At 46.1% G+C, this 20,480-nt stretch overlaps 1 protein-coding gene across 1 annotated transcript in view; it reads right to left on the bottom strand.

Moving 5' to 3' along the window:
* LOC139265753 (sodium/hydrogen exchanger 2-like) overlaps positions 1-20,480 on the bottom strand; it is a 271,688-nt gene that overhangs the window by 76,324 nt on the left and 174,884 nt on the right. The window contains exons 6-7 of the mRNA XM_070883110.1: positions 16,081-16,170; positions 13,552-13,622 (exon numbers count right to left, since the gene is read on the bottom strand). Of these exons, the coding sequence (XP_070739211.1) occupies positions 13,552-13,622; positions 16,081-16,170 (161 nt within the window). The remainder of the gene's footprint in view (positions 1-13,551; positions 13,623-16,080; positions 16,171-20,480) is intronic.

Raw genomic sequence — 20,480 nt, forward strand, 5'->3', positions numbered from 1 at the left:
GCGATGTGAATTTAAGGATGTTTAGTGAATAAATTTAGAATAGTGTAAGATTTATCTGTGTAATGATAAGTATATATGTATTAGTTAACTGGGATAAGGAAAAGAATCTACCTGTGCAGCTATTAAAAGGGGCACAAGCCGAGTAATACCCGGGAGTAAGAAGAATCCACCGGTACAACTATTTAAGGGAAGCATCAGAGAGATAGCAAGCAAAATGTCTGTGAGATAAAAGTTAGAAGCAGACATCAGTCCACAAGGAACTGAATAAGACAGCCAGACTATACTATGTCTGAAGGGAAGAGAGCCCAATTTGGAACTCAGTCACCTTTGTCAAGCCAGATAACTTTCTCAGGGCTAGACAATCTGTTTTATGTGCCCCTACAGGAAAGAGAGCAGCATGAGAAGGATCCTATTTCTGCTCACCCTGATAAGGATGAGCAGCGGCGACCGAGGAGACGTGGAAGAATCCCTCATTTACGGGTGTTCAGGAGAAAGAGCACCGATCGTAACCGCCAGGGGTGGCACCCCAGGCGTGGAAGAACTCGCCGTTTCCACCCACGAGGGAAGGTGGCCAGGGTGGTTGGGATATAATTCTACCCGCTACTCCAGCCAGGAAGGTTTTGCCTATGGAGAGGCATCAGTTCCATGCCCTGGATATGGATCATCGCTGCCCGAGTCAGTGTTACAGAGGGAAAGCGTGTGTGTTTGACTTGCAAAGGAAACATTCTCCTGGGAAGATGGTGGTGGCTCAGAAAACTCAGCAAGGACGCATGGGACCAGGAATCGGACTGGGAAAGACTCGGTAATGATACGTACCGCACCATCACGGGGACACGGGGAGGAGTAAAAGTGTGTTGGGACAAATGGTGGGAATCCGAACAAGAAATTTATGTTTGCATGTGGGGATCAGAGAGTATTTGTCCCACAGGCATTTCGATCGCCTTCGCCAGGCAATGGCAAAATGAAGGGGAAGGGATGGGGTGGGATTCTAGCCTACACATGTGCGCGGTCCCACACTCCCCACAGCCAATTAACGCCACTGAACACACATTAAGAAACCCCTACCCACAACCCTGCCAATACGCACAGTAATAGAAAGGTGTCCTACCACCACCAAGGGACCTGGAAATGGATTAGTATTGGTACCGACCGAAAAGGTGTTGTATCCCCTGGTATATTATGCAGTACCTTCAGTAATTTTAAACCTTACCGAGGTACATCTACCTGCATGGTGCCCGAAGGAAACAGAGCTGATATACCAGGCCCTACTTAGAGACATGTTCAAGAAATGTTATGAGTTAGACTTTGGAAATGTAGACAAAGCAGACCTATACACCCTAAATGCTAGGGACACCATGGGCTCGGGTAGACCTAGAAGGGGAATCATAAACAACGTTTTCACTACCTACAATACAGCATCCTCTGTAATAAATAGCTTAGATGACATAGAACTACAAACACAGATAAATGGTTTAAAGAATCAATTGAGAAAAATCCTAAAACAAGAGAATCCAATAGTAGCTTCAGAACTACACGAGAACCAGGCTATGACTGTCCATTTAAAAGAAATAGTGGCTGAGCTGGTAAAACATGCACAGACAGTGAATGCAATCATGCGGAAGGATAGAAATGCTTGTGACCAGGCTGCACAGAACGAGGTGTGCGTACTGTATGGGGCATGGTTGTTGGGCGAGGGCCGCAACAACCTGGAGGATTTAAAACAAGGTGTAGTCCCCTCTTGGATCAGGGACAAGTGCTTCGCAGCCCTCCACCCATAGAGCAATTCACTAAGCCCATGCCAGCTCTGCCTAGGCGCTGAAGCCTACCCTGTCCCGGTAGACTGTGGGAAATCTAACCACACCATTATGGGAATCGTACTAAGGATGCCGGTCATGGGTGGAGAACATTGGAGTTATTCAGGGAGGTGCACACATTTGTTTCGCAGTGGTCCCACCCTATGTCATAAAGTGAGAACACGTTGTAACGGTTACTGACCTCTCCGGATCCGGAGCCGGGGTGCACACGTAATACTGTGTCCCCAATACTTGAGTGCCCATTCAAAGTCAGAGTGTGTGTTTAAAGCTGCTGGCGCACAGCCTATTAACTGCACCATGGAGGTAATGGCACAAGACCATGTCCCTCCACAGGTAACATACATAGGGGCTGGGACATATTGTGTCACCACCAGTGTGCCCCACTACCAACATGGACACTTCTGGTGTCCGGTAAGTGACAGCAGTTTTTGCTTCAAACCTGAGGCATCAGTTCAAGTGGCCCAGGAATGGATTGTCCCCATTCCTGAACCCTCCACTCTCCACCTCACTGTGAAGGAGAACATTACAAACCTGCAGGATTATGTTGTACATTTTGGCTATGCAATTCCCCCTCTATCCGAACATCTTACTGCTCTGCTAAAAGCTGTAATTATCTCACAAAAACACTTCTACATTCTAGGCCAGAAAACAATTGAGATAGGGAAAAAGATTCTCGAGATCACCATTGCGCCTTGGTGGGACCTTTTCAGAAATATAGAAGTCCCAGTCTGGATCCGAATCGCTTCCCACACTTTAGTTATCTGTCAACTCGTGATTATTCTTTACTTATGGTGTCTCACTTGCCGAGTGAAATGCAGAGGCCGTCAGGTCAGGCATCAAAGGGTGCTGTACACTCCTTGGCCGAACTTGGGAATCGCGCAGGGAGGGGTGATACCATACTGCCATGTTTAATTTGTATTTGAATTTATCTGCTGTAAACCGCAAATCGCGAGTGTTGTAAGAATGTTACCTGAAAATGTGTTTGACTATGGACCTTTGTGTTACCTGAGAATGTATTTGACTATGTGCTTTTATTTTACTCTACTTAAATTGTGTTTGACTGTATACCGTTATTGTACTATGAAAACTGAGTAAAAGAGGGACATCATATCCCTTCTATGCTGCAAACGAAGTGCAATTATTGTATTCGCCTGTAAATTGCATTGCATTTCAACGGGGGATGCAGGGTAATGTTTAGCTAGTGTAAATGCAGGGAAGGTTGACTTTTGGGAGCAGGTATTTTGCTTACCTGATTGACACTCAAGAGTGTGGAGTGTCAAAAGAGGAGACTGAAGAGGTGCAAAATTCACAAGACCCCCCCCCCCCCAGTGTTTGGGCTCATTCGAAAGGAAATTTAATTTGGGACTATCAACCGAAAAGTTTGGAACCCTAAAGTGCTTATGGAAGAAACTACAATCTTTAATAGAATTTTGAATTTTTACAAAACAAATTCAAGGCTGTGGGTGGGCCGAAAGAACTAACAGGAGACAACCTGGTTACTGAGACTACCTGGGTGTGAGGACTAAAGTAACCTGTCTGGAGAAATGGGCAGTCGAGAATCCTTCTCCACAAGAGACGTTAACATTACAAATGACCCAGAGATAGCTAACCATCAACTTGAAACTGGAAAACCATCACAAAGAGGCCCAATCCAGCCTGTATGCGAAAAACTAAGCACAAAAGGACATTGCAATTACCAAACTAATATTTCCATCAGGAAACAGTTTTCGAACATCAACCCACCCAAAACATATCAGCCTTTGAAATGTGCCCACCAAAATATTACAAAGAAGAGTCAAGCCCGCCAAATTTAAACAGAGGATTTTGAACTGATTTGGCGCCAAGATTTGAACCACTGAAAATGCATAACTGGCCCCCTGGTTTCAACAGAGGTTAGGTTGCTAAGTAGCTACAAGGTTGCTACTACCTCAGATGCCACACTACGCCTAGTACCATACTACGCTTGTGTCATCAAGACAAGGAGAGAAACCAATGTGACAGTTGTAAACTAACTTCTCCAGCCTTGAAGTCCTGAAGTGCTGAAGGAAGGAAGAGCATCACCATCACGGCAGCAACTGACCACAGCCAACGTAGTACCAACGAAAACCACCGCGATCGACCAAACTCGAAATAAACTCCAACGGGAAAAAAACGAAGAAGCGAAAAGTTTCCACTCTACAATCTAATCCTGACCTACCAACGGGTAAAACATTACCTAAAAGACTGTAGAAACCTATTTCTAGCCAAAGAAAACGTGTACTTAGCCCACAGATCCAAAACGCGCCTTACCGTATCAGCGGATTCAACCCAACTGAAGATTGCGCAGCAAGAAGTCTTCTCCGACATTTGGGGTATGGCAAGCAGACCCTACCACATCCAGTAAACCCCAAAACCGCAATCTACTGCTAACTGTCAAAAGGGTTGGTAAGCATAGTCCCTGCCTGTCCTGGAGTCCAACCTAGCTAGAATTAAATATTGGGAGGTGGGAGGTGTAATTTTACTGTAATCCCCTTTGAATGTAATGTGTTGTTTGCTAGTAGAGTCATTATAAGCTATTGTAACCCCCTCTGAGCGTGTACGGTATTGTTCTTTAATAAGGTTGAATAAGTTTTGAGATTGTACTTTCTTATTAGAGTAAGTATAAGTTTGTAATTTCTTGACTGTAATAAAATCAAAGTTCTTTTACATCAAACCAGTGTCCTTTGCACTTTGTCACATCCCCCAAATAAATCCAGAGTCTAGAACCCAAGGGAGTGGAAGCGATTCGAACCGCTTAAGTTGGTCAGAAGGGAACCTGATCCCCCTCATAGAGACCACCCCCTTACAGATGGAGAGTGACAGTGTTAATTCAGAGACTTGGGTCCTGAACTTAAGGAAAGGTAACTTCGATGGTATGAGACATGAATTGGCTAGGATAGACTGGCAAATGATACTTAAAGGGTTGACAGTGGATAGGCAATGGCAGACATTTATAGATTACATGGATGAACTTCAACAATTGTACATCCCTGTCTGGAGTAAAAATAAAAAGGGAAAGGTGGCTCAACCGTGGCTAACAAGGGAAATTAGAGATAGTGTTAAATCCAAGGAAGAGGCATATAAATTGGCCAGAAAAAGCAGCAAACCTGAGGACTGGGAGAAATTTAGAATTCAGCAGAGGAAGACAAAGTTCTAATTAGTAGGGGGAAAATAAAGTATGAGAGGAAGCTTGCAGGGAACATAAAAACTGACTGCAAAAGCTTCTATAGGTATGTGAAGAGAAAATGATTAGTGAAGACAAACGTAGATCCTTTGCAGACAGAATCAAGTGAATTTATAATGGGGAACAAAGAAATGGCAGACCAATTGAACAAACACTTTGGATCTGTCTTCACTTAGGAAGACACAATTAACCTTCCGGAAATACTAGGGGTTCGAGGGTCTAGTGAAAAGAAGGAACTGAAGGAAATCCTTATTATTCAGGAAATTGTGTTGGCGAAATTGATGGGATTGAAGGCCAATAAATCCCCAGGGCCTGATAGGCTGCATCCCAGAGTACTTAAGGAATTGGCCCGAGAAATAGTGGATGCATTGGGGATCATTTTCCAACATTCTATTGACTCTGGATCAGTTCCTATGGATTGGGGGGTAGCTAATGTAACACCACTTTTTAAAAAAGGAGGGAGAGAGAAAATGGGGAATTCACCAGGAGCAAAAAGCCTATTAAGCACCAAGAACATAGATGGCACTGAGTTTTTGTCCAACAAATAAGATATAACATAGAAGGAATGCAGAAGGCCCTGGAATTGGTAGCCAGGAACAGTGGTGACAGAGGGCTCCCAGTGGTCCCAGAGCACGGCACTCCATCCCTAGGTTCCGCACCACCACTGCGAATGACAGATGAGAGCAAGGGCATCAGAGAATGTTGCCCCCTCGGCACCTCCCACTCCCGTACCTGTGCACCCACCACCTCTGCCTTCATCCCCCCCAAATGAGGCACCGCCTGAGGAGCTCCTCGGCCAGGCATCGTGGAGTGAGGAGGGGAAGGGATAGAGGTGGGGAGAAGAAAGAGACGGTGGAAGGAAAGTGAGTTGCATGTGCGCAGGTGATGGCTGTATTATATCTCCATCTGGGTGTATGCAATTTGTTGCAATGTATGGGGGCTGGGGACCACGCTCCTGCTTTGCCTCTGTATTCTGTGTTGCTGGACATGTTGACCATGTGATTTATGTCAATGGTGGAAAAAGTGGGATGTGGGCGGTGGTTGGGTGTTATTGGCTGTGTTACTTATGATTTCAGAGCAATGTTGGTTTTAAACCTTTGTTATTGAACATAACCTTGTGTGCATTGTTTCAGATAGCTGGACCATTACACCCTGGTGATTCCTTACCGTGAAAGGGTTAAATACAACTTGACATCAATCAACATAAACTTTAACTGGCACCAAGGTGATGGGCATCATTGATGTCTGAGCTGCACACACACAGCAGTGTGTTAGCGTTGTCACTCACATCAGCGCTCTTTCAGGCAAATCTTTCCGATATCAACTCCTCACGTAAGAGTGGAATTTAACAAATGCCAGCCACACTGCTAGCGTCCGTCCTGGTTAGTTCCACTTTTTGTGGCCGATTTTTTGAGCGGGCGATATTCTGGGCGATATGTGTGCGAGGTGGTGAAATTGACAGTGGCCGATCTCCATGGCCGCTAATTTGGGTAAATATGCTCTTTATGACAAAAAACAGTCGCTGGGCATTATTATTACATCTCGGCGTTTAGTCCGTGAGGAAAGTAACGCTGGGTGATAATATGGGCGTTGAAATTGCCCATTCTGCTGATTCCGCCCAAAAAATGTGGGCGGGTGGTAATATTTTTTCTTGGCGTGAAGCACTTGGGAAAAATAATGCTCAGCGATAAGTCTCCTAAAAAAGCCCGTCAGTTTTCATTTTGTGCCCAAATGGCCGATATCTGGCCGTTATACGTCATTTCAGCGGGAAAATGAGCGTTAAGTGGGCGATAAGCAGGCAAAAAAAGTGGATGTTTACGATAGTGGATGGGATGCCAATCAAGCGGGCTGCTTTGTCTTGGATGGTGTCGAACTCATCCAGGCAAGTGGAGAGTATTCCATCACACTCCTGACTTGTGCGTTGTAGATGGGGGAAAGGCTTTGGGGAGTCAGGAGATGAGACACTCGCCGCAGAATACCCAGCCTCTGACCTGTTCTTGTAGCCACAGTATTTATGTGGCTGGTCCAGTTAAGTTTCTGCTCAATGGTGACCCCCAGAATGTTAATGGTGGGAGATTCGGTGATAGTAATGTTGTTGAATGTCAAGGGTGGTGGTTAGACTCTCGCTTGTTGGAGATTGTCATTGCCTGGCATTTGTGTGGCACGAATGTTACTTGCCATTTATCAGCTCAAGCCTGAATGTCGTCCAGGTCTTGCTGCATGCGGGCATGGGCTGCTCCATTAGCTGAGGAGCTGCGAATGGCACTGAACACTGTGCAGTCATCAGTGAACATCCCCACTTCTGACCTTATGATGGGAGGAAGGTCATTGATGAAGCAGCTGAAGATGGTTGGGCCTAGAACTCTGCCGTGAGGAACTTCTGCAGTGATGTCCTAGGGCTGTGATGATTGACCTCCAACCACCACAACCATCTTCCTTTGTATGACTCCAGCCAGTGGGGAGTTTTCGCCCTGAATTCTATTGACTTCAGTTTTACTTGGGCTCCTTGATGCCACACTCGGTCAAATGCTGCCTTGATGTAAAGAGCAGTCACTCTCACCTCACCTCTGGAGTTCAGCTCTTTTGTCCATGTTTGGACCAAGGCTGTAATGAGATCTGCAGCCGAGTGGTCCTGGCGGAACGCAAACTGGGCATCGGTGAGCAGGTTATTGGTGATAGTACTGTCGACAACACCTTCCATCACTTTACTGATGATTGAGAGTAGACTGATGGGGCAGTAATTGGCCGGATTGGATTTGTCCTGCTTTGTGTGTCAGTATTTGCGGGGGGTCCTTGGGAATGCATCAGTATTTGCAGGGTATCCCTGGGAATGCATCAGTATTTGGAGGGGACCGCGGGAGTGTGTCAGTATTTGTAGCAGATCCCTGGGAGTGTGTTAGTATTCGTAGGGGTCCCTGGGAGTATGTCAGTATTTGCAGGGGACCCTGGGAATGTGTCAGTATTTGCAGCGGTCCGTGGGAGTGTGTTAGTATTTGTACGGGTCCCTGGGAGTGTGTCAGTATTTGCAGGGGGTCCTCGGGAGTGTGTCAGTATTTGTAGAGAGTCCCTGGGAGTGTGTCAGTATTTGCAGGGGGTCCCTGGGAGTGTGTCAGTATCTGTAGGGGGTTCCCTGAGGGTGTGTCAGTATCTGTAGGGGATTCTCTGAGCGTGTGTCAGTTTCTGCAGGGGATTCCCTGGGAGTGTGTCAGTATTTGCAGGGGGTCCTCGGGAGTGTGTCAGTATTTGTAGCGGGTCCCTGGGAGTGTGTCAGTATTTGCAGGGGGTCCTTGGGTGTGTATCAGTATTTGAAGGGGGTCCCTGGGAGTGTGTCAGTATTTGCAGGGGGTCCTCGAGAGTTTGTCAGTATTTGCAGGGGGTCCCTGGGAGTGTGTCAGTATTTGCAGGGGGTCCCTGGGAGTGTGTCAATATTTGCAGGGGTTCCTCGGGAGTGTGTCAGTATTTGTAGCGGGTCCTCGGGAGTGTGTCAGTATTTGCAGGGGGTTCCCTGAGAGTGTGTCAGTATTTGCAGGGGGTCCCGACACAGCTGCTGGTGCAAATCTATGGCATTTTTTTGGTAGCAGTGTTACTTTATTCCAACAGCAGTGGCCCTGAAATTGCGGTCGGAGGCTTCCCGCGGGCAATGGCCTCCGACCTGAAAAAATTCAACGAATCTACCTGGTGGTCTCAGAGGAGCGTGGGAATACGTTGGCGAGGCCTTCTCTTCCCGTGCTGCAAAACGCGCTCCCGTCCTCGAGATTCACATGCAGAAGGTGTAGTCACGTGTGACTGCTCAGCCAATCAGGTGCAGAATTCCACAGCTTTCCCATGAATAGCAATGAGAACTCCATATCTCCGAGTTCTCATTGCTATTAATGAGGAAAAAACCCCAAACACACTAAACACCATAATAAAAAATTAAAAACACACCTCATAATTCAAATTAGTTGAAATTAAAGTTAATAAATGCCTTTGAAAATAAATATAATTTTCAGATTTTTTTTAAAGTTTTGTAATTAGGGTTAAAGATAAACTTACCTTAGTGGGCAGGGTTTTTAATAATAAATATGCGCCTATTTTATCAGGCGCAAGAGTTTTCAGGACATTTGCTGGGCAAGATATGGGTAAATCCCGCAACCTTGCCCTTGCAAATGTCTTCGCTCCCGATATGCGTTGGATCTGTCAAGTTCCAGCTTGACAGATCGGAAAAGCCAGTTTTCAGCGTGTGCGCATTGTGCGCTGAAAATCTTTTGTGATGCCTTCCCAGATCCATAGACACTCCGTATGGGCCCGGGGAGGTCGTGATTTCCAGGCCAATATTTCTTTCTGGATATTTAGAATTCCATTCAATAGGACAAAGAAAATCTATAAATTGTTCCAGATGGAAAACATTTGGAGCCTTTACTTTCCAGATTTTAATACCTCATGAATATATATTTTCATTCTTTGGCATGTCTTGCTATTTGCACTGGTGATGAGATTAATGTTTCATCTGTGTGGGACAACACATTAGCAGTCTGCAGTGCTGATTGACACTACGCAACGCAGCTCAAGATGCACGTTAAGTTAGACCAGGAGCCCTGAGCTCATACAATGGAGAGATTATCTCACCAGAGACAGCAAGTTCCAAATGTTCTTTCTCTTGTGTGAAGGACCATTGTAACTCATTCATACTTGAGATGCTCATGCGGTACGTATCCATCAAACTCCTATACGAATTGTTATAAAGTACTAGTGAGATATTTTGTATTGCTTCAGTGTTTTATACAAATGGTAAAGAATAGAAACCTTGCATTTAAAAAGCGCCTTATCATCATGTCTCCCAGAAAGATCTCCAAATGTTTTATACACAATGAATGATTTTGGGTGCAATGACTTGGTATGTAGGTAAATGCAACAGTCATATTGTGCACGACAAGGGCTGTCAAATGGCAATGTGGTGAATGACCAAATAATCCAGGTTTTGGTGATGTTTTGTGAGGGAGGAATTTGACGAGGACCCTGGAAAAACTCCCTGCTTTATATAGAAATTATAGCACAGTAGGAGGCCCTTCTACCCACCGTGCTTGAGAACGAGAGAAATTTAATCAAAAACAAACTCCCTGTATTTTTTCATATTCTTCCTAATCAATTCCTTTCATAGTCTCTTTCAATAGCCACATGTGGTAATACTATTCTTCAAGTAATGCCATCTGAATCACAGAAAAATCTCAACTCAAAGACAGTGCTCCACTAATGCAGCTTCTCATGGGACTTATTGTTCATGGTTTTTCTAACCATTGTTGGAGAATGGCTTGACAGTAGTTTCCATAAGCAGCTCATGTCTGTGACGCACTAAAACCTGCATCTTTCAATCTTTGCCACATTAAGTTAGCAGAGTGGAACAATTACCCCCAATCACAGCGAACTGCTCACTGGATACCACATAGGGTATTGACTCTGTCTCCTGTCAATTTGGAAATCAAAAAGTATTCTCAAAGTCATTTTAAACAGAATATCTTTGCTATAATGTGACAACCATAACACGAGAAACTTGCAATCCTGACTCGAAAGGAGAAGCCAGAATCTTAGCCATGACTGACAATTGTACTTCTGTTTTCCTAAGAACTGGGTCTAAGCTTGGTCACCTGTGAGAGGGGAAGACCGCTGGTCTGTTGTATTACCTGGCAGCGTAAAACCTTGTAATGTTATGGATACTGTTACCGATATTTGCAGACAAGGACATAGCACGTGCATGCAATAGGGGCTGACCAGTTTGTTTTAATCGGGCTGATGCCTCCACTAAAATGGCGGAAGAAGGAATATTGTACAAGTACTATAATATGTTTGTCTGTTATAATTGCCAAGTAATTTTCATGTTTGCATGTACACTGATAGCAGACTTAAATAACACTGCTTGTAGATGTCGTTACACAGACTGACTGATTTGAATAGCTTCCAATGTAGCGATTGCTTCTTATTTACCTGCCTGGAAAGAGCTTGTATATATTCTGCATTCTGAGACTGTGAAGTTTTCTGGGCCCTGCCACTTAATATGAGGAGCTATGCTGGTGCAATGGCTATGGTATTTAACTAGTAACCCGGAGGTCCCGAGTTAAAATCCTAGCATGGCAAGTTGTGAAACTGAATTCAGTAAGTCTGGTAATTTGTGGTCTGGCAGCAGAAAAATGACCATGAAAGTTACGATTGGCTTTAAAACCCAACTGGTTCACTAATATCCTTCAGGTCGGGCCTACATTTGGTTCCGGGCCCACACTATGTGGTTGATTAATGCCTTCAAGGAAAACAGGAATAGGTGCATATTCTAAAATATGTCTCCATGTAATGACTGGAATTGTCTCTGAATGTTTAATTCTCACTAGCAGAATTAATGGGCCCAAGTTTCCACACGATAAAAAATGGGCGCCCCTCCGAGCTGGGCGCCCGTTTTTCGCGCATAAAACGGCGCCTAAAAAAAACCTCGCGATTCTGGAGCGTTCTGTAGCTCCTTGTCTGCCTGGCGCGGCGCCCAAGGGGGCGGAGTCTACACTCGCGCTGATTTTGTAAGTGGGAGGGGGCGGGTACTATTTAAATTAGTTTTTTTCCTGCCGGCAACGCTGCGCGTGTGCGTTGGAGCGTTCGCGCACGCGCAGTGTGAAGGAAACATTGGCACTCGGCCATTTTTGTAGTTCTTTGTAGCTGTTTAATTTTTGAACATTTTTTTTTATAAAAGCACATTGCCATCACCACATCAGCACATCAGCACTTGCAACCTTCTCACTGTCTCCTTTCCCCCCCCGCTGCCGCGGGAAGAACGGGCGCCTCCTCCCCCCCCCCGCGGGAAAGAACAGGCACCTCCTACTCCCCCGCGGGAAGAACGGGCGCCTCCTATCCCCCCCCGCGGGAAGAACGGGCGCCTCCTACCCACCCGCGGGAAGAACGGGCGCCTCCTCTCCCCCCCCGTCGCGGGAAGAACGGGCGCCTCCTCCCCACCCCCGCGGGAAGAACGGGCGCCTCCTCTCACCCCCCCCCGTGGGAAGAACGGGCGCCTTCCCCCCCCCCCCCCCCGCGGGAAAGAACGGGCGTCTCCCCACCCCCCCCGCGGGAAAGAACGGGCGTTTCCCCACCCCCCCCGCGGGAAAGAACGGGCGTCTCCCCACCCCCGTGGGAAGAACGGGCGCCTTCCCCCCCCCCCCGCGGGAAAGAACGGGCGCCTCCTCCCCCCCCCCGCGGGAAAGAACGGGTGTCTCCCCACTCCCGCGGGAAGAACGGGCGCCTCCTACCCACCCCCGCGGGAAGAACGGGCGCCTCCTACCCACTCCCGCGGGAAGAACGGGCGCCTTCCCCCCCCCCCCCGCGGGAAAGAACGGGCGCCTCCTCCCCCCCCCCGCGGGAAAGAACGGGCGTCTCCCCCCCCCCGCGGGAAGAACGGGCGCCTCCTACCCACCCCCGCGGGAAGAACGGGCGCCTCCTACCCACCCCCGCGGGAAGAACGGGCGCCTCCTCTCCCCCCCCGTCGCGGGAAGAACGGGCGCCTCCTCTCCCCCCCCGTCGCGGGAAGAACGGGCGCCTCCTACCCACCCCCGCGGGAAGAACGGGCGCCTCCTCTCCCCCCCCCCGCGGGAAGAACAGGCGCCTCCTCTCACCCCCCCCCCGTGGGAAGAACGGGCGCCTTCCCCCCCCCCCCCGCGGGAAAGAACGGGCGCCTTCCCCCCCCCCCCCGCGGGAAAGAATGGGCGCCTCCCCCCCCCCGCGGGAAAGAACGGGTGCCTCAGGCTGACTGCAGCATTCTCCGTGCCTGAAGCACTTTCACACAGGTAGGAAGATGGTTTATTTAATCTTTTCTTTGCTTATAAATGTTTATTCAGGTTGGATTTATTTGTATAATATTTGTAGAAGTGTAAATAAGGATTTATTGTAGAATTTAATGACTTCCCTTCTCCCCCCACCTCGTTCTGGACGCCTAATTTGTAACCTGCGCCTGATTTTTTAATGTGTAGAACAGGTTTTTTCAGTTCTACAAAAATCTTCACTTGCTCCATTCTAAGTTAGTTTGGAGTACGTTTTCACTGTGGAAACTTTGAAATCAGGCGTCAGTGGCCGGACACGCCCCCTTTTGAAGAAAAAATTCTGTTCCAAAGTAGAACTGTTCTACCTGACTAGAACTGCAGAAAAAAAAATGTGGAGAATTGCGATTTCTAAGATAGTCCGTTCTCCACCAGTTGCTCCTAAAAATCAGGCACAAATCATGTGGAAACTTGGGTCCTATAAATTGTATTATTTTGTCCAAATAACAATCAAACACACTTTCAGAGGTGTAAGCATTGTCCTGGGTCTGTGAGTTGGTCATATGCCTCAGTATTTTTTGGAATACTGGAAGCCATCGGGAACATACAAATGAGGCATATTTTCGACCATACCCCACTTGCAAAATTATTATCTTCATTCAGAATATTGTCAGCTATTTAACACTAGCAGGCACTGATGGAGAGATCACACACACACACACACGTAGAGTAAATTCACATACACGCCCACACAGACTGAAGAATCGTATACCTGTCCTTCCAGTAATATTGGCCCCAATGTCCACAGATGTCTTCGATCCCAGCCAACAAATGATCCAAGAACTGCAGAAAGTACAGTTTACCAAATCATTCTATCAATTATTAACCACAACCATTTAGTATTTTGTGAGGTTCCTTACACATTAGGGCAGTGCCTTGAAAGAAGGAACTCAGAGACCATAATTGTGCTGAAATGATTGACAAGTCCATTTGGATGTACGAGGTGGCATCTTGCGCCCTCATTCCACCCAAGTTTGGGTAAGTCTGTGGTAGACAGGGGACAAAAGATCAGACGGGAGCCGAAGCACCGGCTTCCTGCTGCTTACTACCATTTCCAGGGTTGACAGCATCCATTAAATCCAGATGGGCATATTCACAGTGGGCGCTGATGATGGCTTGGTGTCTACAGTTTTATTACCCATCATTACTGTGGTGGCAATGCTGGACACAAGAGATGCCAGCATGTTCACTGGGCTGTACTGTTGCCATGATATTTGGGAGTGGGGGGTGGGGGCGGGAGTTTAAAACTTCAAAGCACCCCCTTTCGAAGGTAATCAATAGATAATATATATCAAAATTGAGACTCCTCTTCAGCTGGTCCCACTCCGCTGCTACAGGCTAATACTGCAAAAATAAAGTAATGTGTCATAACAATTACTAATGCATGGTTATTGACTACTCCTCTCCGTCATCTGCCCATGCGTGTTTGTGAACATTTGTGTGTGTGTGCGTACGTAAGTGTATGTGTGCACATGTGTGTACATGTGTGTACGAATGTGTGTTTGCTTGTGTACATGTGGCTGTGTGAGCTTCGAGGGGTAGGAGTAGAAGAGAGATAAAGGCGGAAGATTATGAATTGTTAACGTGTGCTTCATAAAACATTTATGATTTTGCTATTCCTGCTGCACAAGGAAGTCTGTGGCCAAAGGAGAATGAGGTTCCAGTTACAGATAAAATTCCTGGACTTGGACTGATGAGTCAGCCATACTAGTCCGTTTGCTTCTATAAAAGTGGTGGTGATGAATAATGCATTAATGAATCTGCCGCATTCTTCTCTGCACATGTGTTACCTTGCATTTATCAACAATGCTTATAACTAAATGTCCTTCATCCTGAAATAAAGCAAAATGAGGGAGATGTGAGCAGCAAGGCTCAGACCAGCAATGCTACTGTGTGTTATGAGGGGAAAGGCGGCTGGTTTTTATATGGCTTTGCTCTCTGCTCACTGCTTCAATCATTTCCCATCACTGCAGAAATCACAGGCACTGAGCTGAAAATAACAGTGATCTGGAAATTGAAAGAGGAAATTACGCTGGTGCCTATGTGTGAGTGGGCTGAGCGTAGGGGGCTCTTGGACGCTACAGAGCTATGTATGCAGGTATCCTTGATCGTGCTGAGGTCAATGCTGAAATGAAATGTTCAGCTGATCACAACCTGGCACTGTCTGCAGGTATAAACAAATCGAGCGAAGAGGTTTGGTGAAATCATTACATTTGATCCTTTTAACTCCAATTCCCCACTGCAGTTGTGCACAGTCTGGGGTTTGAGCAACGGGCAGTCGATGTTGACTATTGTGTGACTGACCAGCGGAGCATGCTAGCTGATCGCTTGTACCGGCAGCAAAGTGGCGAGCAGATTTTGAGGCTCTAGCGTCGTTAACATCGAACCGCAAGCTCATCAGATTGAGGCCGCGCAATATCGGTCCGCTCCGGCTGCCAGCAAACTGAGTGCAGGGAAGGGGGGGGGGGGCGCAGAGAGTGTGGGGTCCTCGGACAGAAGCGGCCCGGATTATTTTTGTGAGGCCCAGAGGACCACTCTTCCCTCCAATGAGCCCCACAACACTAATTCCAAACTTACCTTTGCTGGGCCTCTACGGCTCCGTCGCCCGTGGAACTGGTTGGAGTGTGCCCGACGCAGGTTCCAACCTAAAATGGCAATCCAGGTCCGAGCACACCAATTTGCATCTTAAAAGGGACCGACATGTGCCTAGCCGTTACCGTCACATTAAAGCCAGGCGAAGGCAGTCAAGATCGACCCCTGTGTGTAGGTTGTTGTATGCCTTACCTCTAATGTTTGTGGTTTTATGAATCAAGAATCATTCTTCAGAAATATCAGCAACCTGATTATTAGTGAATGAAAACCTGATTATGACCCTTTAGGTAAACATAGTAACCAATAAATGAGATGCACATTCGATCTGTTGAGATGATCAAATTCTTTCCATTGCCAAACACAGGTATACCGTATAATCTATAATACCTTCTATAATACCTTGCCTTGGTGGTAATATTATGTGAAGATATTACATCAATCAAAACTTTCATGAAAAAAGCATGCACAGAAGCATACTAATTACATAATACCGAGTTGATGGGCAAACAAAGAAACTCAAATGAAGTGTAGTCGCACTGAGATGCATTATATTAGAACCCGTATCAGTGGAAAAAGACACCATAATTCCAATATTGTACGAACACATGCAGAGACTGTGACTGACGCCTCCACAGGGGCTTTCACTTACCCGAATATGAATCTGCTCACTTACAGTTGGAGCGGCTTGGCTTGTTCTTTTAACTTCTAGTAACTCTACGAGTGGTTTAATTGTCATTCCCTGTGACAATGAAAACAAGAGGCAAATGTAATTTGCTTATTAAATGTCAGCAACATCAACCCATCAGCACGGTGACAAAAACGCGCTTTCAAAAGGGAATTAGATTCATACTTGAAACGGAAAAAATTGCTATGGGGAAAGAGCAGGGAAGTGAAACTAATTGGATTGCTCTTCAATGAGCTGGCACATCATGATGGGCTGAATGGTCTCCTTCTGTGCTGTGAAATTCTAAAGGTACAGCAATATGTGTACATGTAGGGATACAAATTTGTCAGCGTCCAGTTTCAGGAGGCTCAGAATTGGGCCTCATTAATATTAATATTGGCCAGGACAATAAGGAGAACTCCCGTGCTCTTCTACAAATAGTCCCATGGCATCGTTTACATCCACCTGCGAAGGCAGACAAAAGGCAGCACCTCTGACAGTACGGCGCTGTATTTTGTGCTCAAGTTTCTAGAGTGGAGTTTGAATCCATGACCTTCTGGTGAGAGTGTTACCAACCAAGCCATAGTTGACACATTCCATTAATGTCGATATTAAGCCCACACATTTCCATTATATTGAGAAAGTAATAGAGATTTGTGCGAAGGGTTTCCACTTTGGGTGCAATTGGTGATCCGGATACAGCAAAGGCTATGGGCACCGACAACATCCCGGCTGTGGTGCTGAAGATTTGAGCTCCAGAACTAGCCGTTCCTCTTGCCAAGCTGTTCAAGTAGAGCTACAACACTGGCATCTATCCGATAATGTGAACAAAAGCCAAGGTGTGTCCTGTCCACAAAAAGCAGGACAAATCCAATCCATCCAATTACCGTCCCATCAGTCTACTCTCAGTCATCAGCAAAGTGATGGAAGGTTTCATCGACAGTGCTATCAAGCGGCACTTACTCACCAATAACCTGCTCACTGATGCTCAGTTTGGGTTCCAGCAGGACCACTCGGCTCCAGAACTCATTACAGCCTTGATCCAAACATGGACAAAGAGAACTGAATTCCAGAGGTGAGACGAGTGACTGCTCTTGACATCAAGGCAGCATTTGACCGAGTGTGGCATCAAGGAGCCCTAGTAAAACTAAAATCAATTGGAATCAGAGGGAATACTCTCCACTGGCCGGAGTCATACCTAGCACAAAGGAAGATGGTTGTGCTGGTTGGAGGTCAATCATTTCAACCCCTAGACATCGCTGCAGGAGTTCCTCAGAGCAGTGCCCTAGGCCCAACCATCTTCTGCTACTTCATCAATGAGCATCCCTCCATCACAAGATCAGAAGTGGGGTTGTTCGCCGATGATTGCACAGTGTTCAGTGCAATTCGCAACTCATAAGATAATAAAGCAGTCTATGCCCGCATACAACACGACCTGGATGACATTCAGGCTTGGGCTGATAAGTGGCAAGTAACATTCATGCCACACAAGTGCCAGGCAATGACTATCTCCAACAAGCAAGAGTCTAACCACCGCCCCTTGACATTCATTGGCATTATCTTCACCAAATCTACTACCATAAATATCCTGGGCATTACCATTGACCAGAAACTAAAATAGACCAACCACCTAAATACTGTGGCCACAAGAGCGGGTCAGAGGCTGGGTGTCTCAGCTCCTAACTCCCCAAAACATTTCCACCATCTACAAAACACAAGTCAAGAGTGTGATGGAATACTCTCCACTTGCCTGGATGAGTTCATCTCCAACAACACTCAAGAAGCTCGACACCATCCAGGACAAAGCAGCCCGCTTGATTGGCACCCCATCCATCACCTTAAACATTCACTCCCTCCACCACCGTGTGTACCATTTACAAGATGCACTGCAGCAACGCGCCAAGGCTTCCTCGCCAACACCTCCCAATTTTAAATAATTGAAAAGGACTTTAAGAAACTATATAGGACCATTTACTAGTTACAGAAGTCAGTTTCTTAGTAAATCAAAAGAAAATATTTTAACAATTTTAAAGCATGCCTATTATTGGGCTTACAGCTAAAAACTACAGCTTAAATGTAAGAGCCTTATCGAGGCCTGTAGACAGGCGCAATTAGCGGAAACTTGCAATGGTGAATATTTCGATCTAGGGATGTGACCAATTTTGTGGGGTTTTGCAATTATTAAACAAGCACAAAAGTTTGCGGAAATTCTATTTGCGCCGGATGTAATTTGTGTTTGAAATTCCGCGATCTTCTGCGCTGGTTTGGCCGATTTCGGGCAAATTGCACTGAAAGATACAGTGCAACCTAACGGAAACTCCAGACCTTGATGCTCTGGCTGTTCCTGTTGCTGTTTGGATTCACATACACAGCAAGATGCAGAAGCTTTCTAATGAGACAGTCTAGGTGTAAGTAATTTAAAATAATAAATGTGTCTGTATAATTAAATGCTGAATGTTTAATAAATTATGTGTTTTAGTCCAGATTTTTACTGTAATTTCACTCGTCTGAATCAGTATTTAACCAACATGTGAGGGTGTCAGGGGATGGTATTATTATTCCGCACCTTTAGCATAATACATATTCATCAGAGTTCGGCCTGTTAGTTCAACAGAACTTCCGTGCAACTCCAAGTTTATTATGTGCTGTTACAATGCAACAAGTTGTTGAAATTCACAGTGTTCACTGATTTAAATATTGTCATCACATCCTGAGGTACGTCCTGAGAATTGTGGGCTCCCCGTGGTAATAGCACATTCGCTCTAAATGTGGTGGTAAGAAAAACTGAGGCACGTGTTATCAGATTCTAATTACTACAGAAAATTCAATTAATTAGGAAACCTTTCCTGGGAATTATATGTTGATGATTTTGCGGTAATGATGTAGGAATTCTAGATTTACATTTCTAACTGAAATGCAAAGATCAACACATGTAATTACAGACTGGAGAATATCCAAATATATTTCATATCGGTAGCCTTTTACGTGGAAGTCAAATGGATAAGAGAAGATTTTTGTGATAATTTTTTCAAGTCCCTTCTTGTCTAAAGATTTAACCACAACATAAGAACATAAGAAATAGGAACAGGAGTAGACCATCCGGCCCCTCGAGCCTGTTCCGCCATTTAATACCATCATGGCTGATTTGATCATGGATTCAGGTTCACTTCCCTGCCCGCTCCCCATAACCCCTTAATCCCTTCTCGGTTAAGAAACTGTCTATCTCTGTCTTAAATTTATTCAATGACCCAGCTTCCATAGCTCTCTGAGGCAGCGAATTCCACAGATTTACAACCCTCTGAGAGAAGAAATTTCTCCTCATCTCAGTTTTAAATGGGCGGCCCCTTATTCGAAGATCATGCCCTCTAGTTCTATTCTCCCCCATCAGTGGAAACATCTTTTCTGCATCCACCTTGTCAAGCCCCCTCATAATCTTATACGTTTCGATAAGATCACCTCTCATTCTTCTGAATTCCAATGAATAGAGGCCCAACCTACTCAACCTTTCCTCATAAGTCAACCCCCTCATCTCCGGAATCAATCTACTGAACCTTCTCTGAATTGCCTCCAAAGCAAGTATATCCTTTCGTAAATATGGAAACTAAAACTGCACGCAGTATTCCAGGTGTGACCTCACCAATACCCTGTACAACTGTAGCAAGACTTCCCTGCTTTTATAATCAATCCCCTTTGCAATAAAGGCTAAGATTCCATTGGCCTTCCTCATCACTGACCACTACAAGAAATTCCATTTATGTAGCGCCTTTAACATAGAAAAATATCCCATGGCGCTTCACAGAGGCGTAATGAGACAAAAATGGATGGAGAGATAAATGAGCTATCCAGAGGAGTGACCAATAGCTTGGTCAAAGAGGTAGGTTTTAAGGACAGCCTTAAAGGAGGAGGGGGAGATGGAAAGACAGAGAGGTTAAGGGACAGAATTCCAGAGCTTGGGGCCGAGGCAGCTGAAGACATGGCCATCGATGGTGGGGCAAAGGGAGAGAGCTGGCCAAAAGGTCAGAGTGAAAGGAGCAGAGTTCAGGGGGGAAGAGGTTGTCGAGTTTGAGGAGGTTACAGAGACAGGGAGGGGTGAGGCCATGAATGGCTTGAAACAGAAAGATAATAATTTTGAATTCGAAACCATTGGGGGATCGGGAGCCAATGTTGGCTAGTAAGAGCAGGGGTAAAGGTTGGGCAACACTTGATGCAGGATAGTATATGGGCAGCAGAGTTTTGGATGAGATGCTTAGGGAGGGTGAAGGATGGGAGGCTAACCAGGAGAGCATTAGGGCCCTGGGACGCCCCGACCTGTGTGAGAACACCACCGCAGGTCGGGGCTATAAATAGAGCTGGAGCGCCAGGCCCTGGAACATCGTGGGCGAAGG

This window comes from Pristiophorus japonicus, chromosome 6, assembly GCF_044704955.1.
Source record: "Pristiophorus japonicus isolate sPriJap1 chromosome 6, sPriJap1.hap1, whole genome shotgun sequence".
NCBI lineage: Eukaryota > Metazoa > Chordata > Chondrichthyes > Pristiophoridae > Pristiophorus > Pristiophorus japonicus.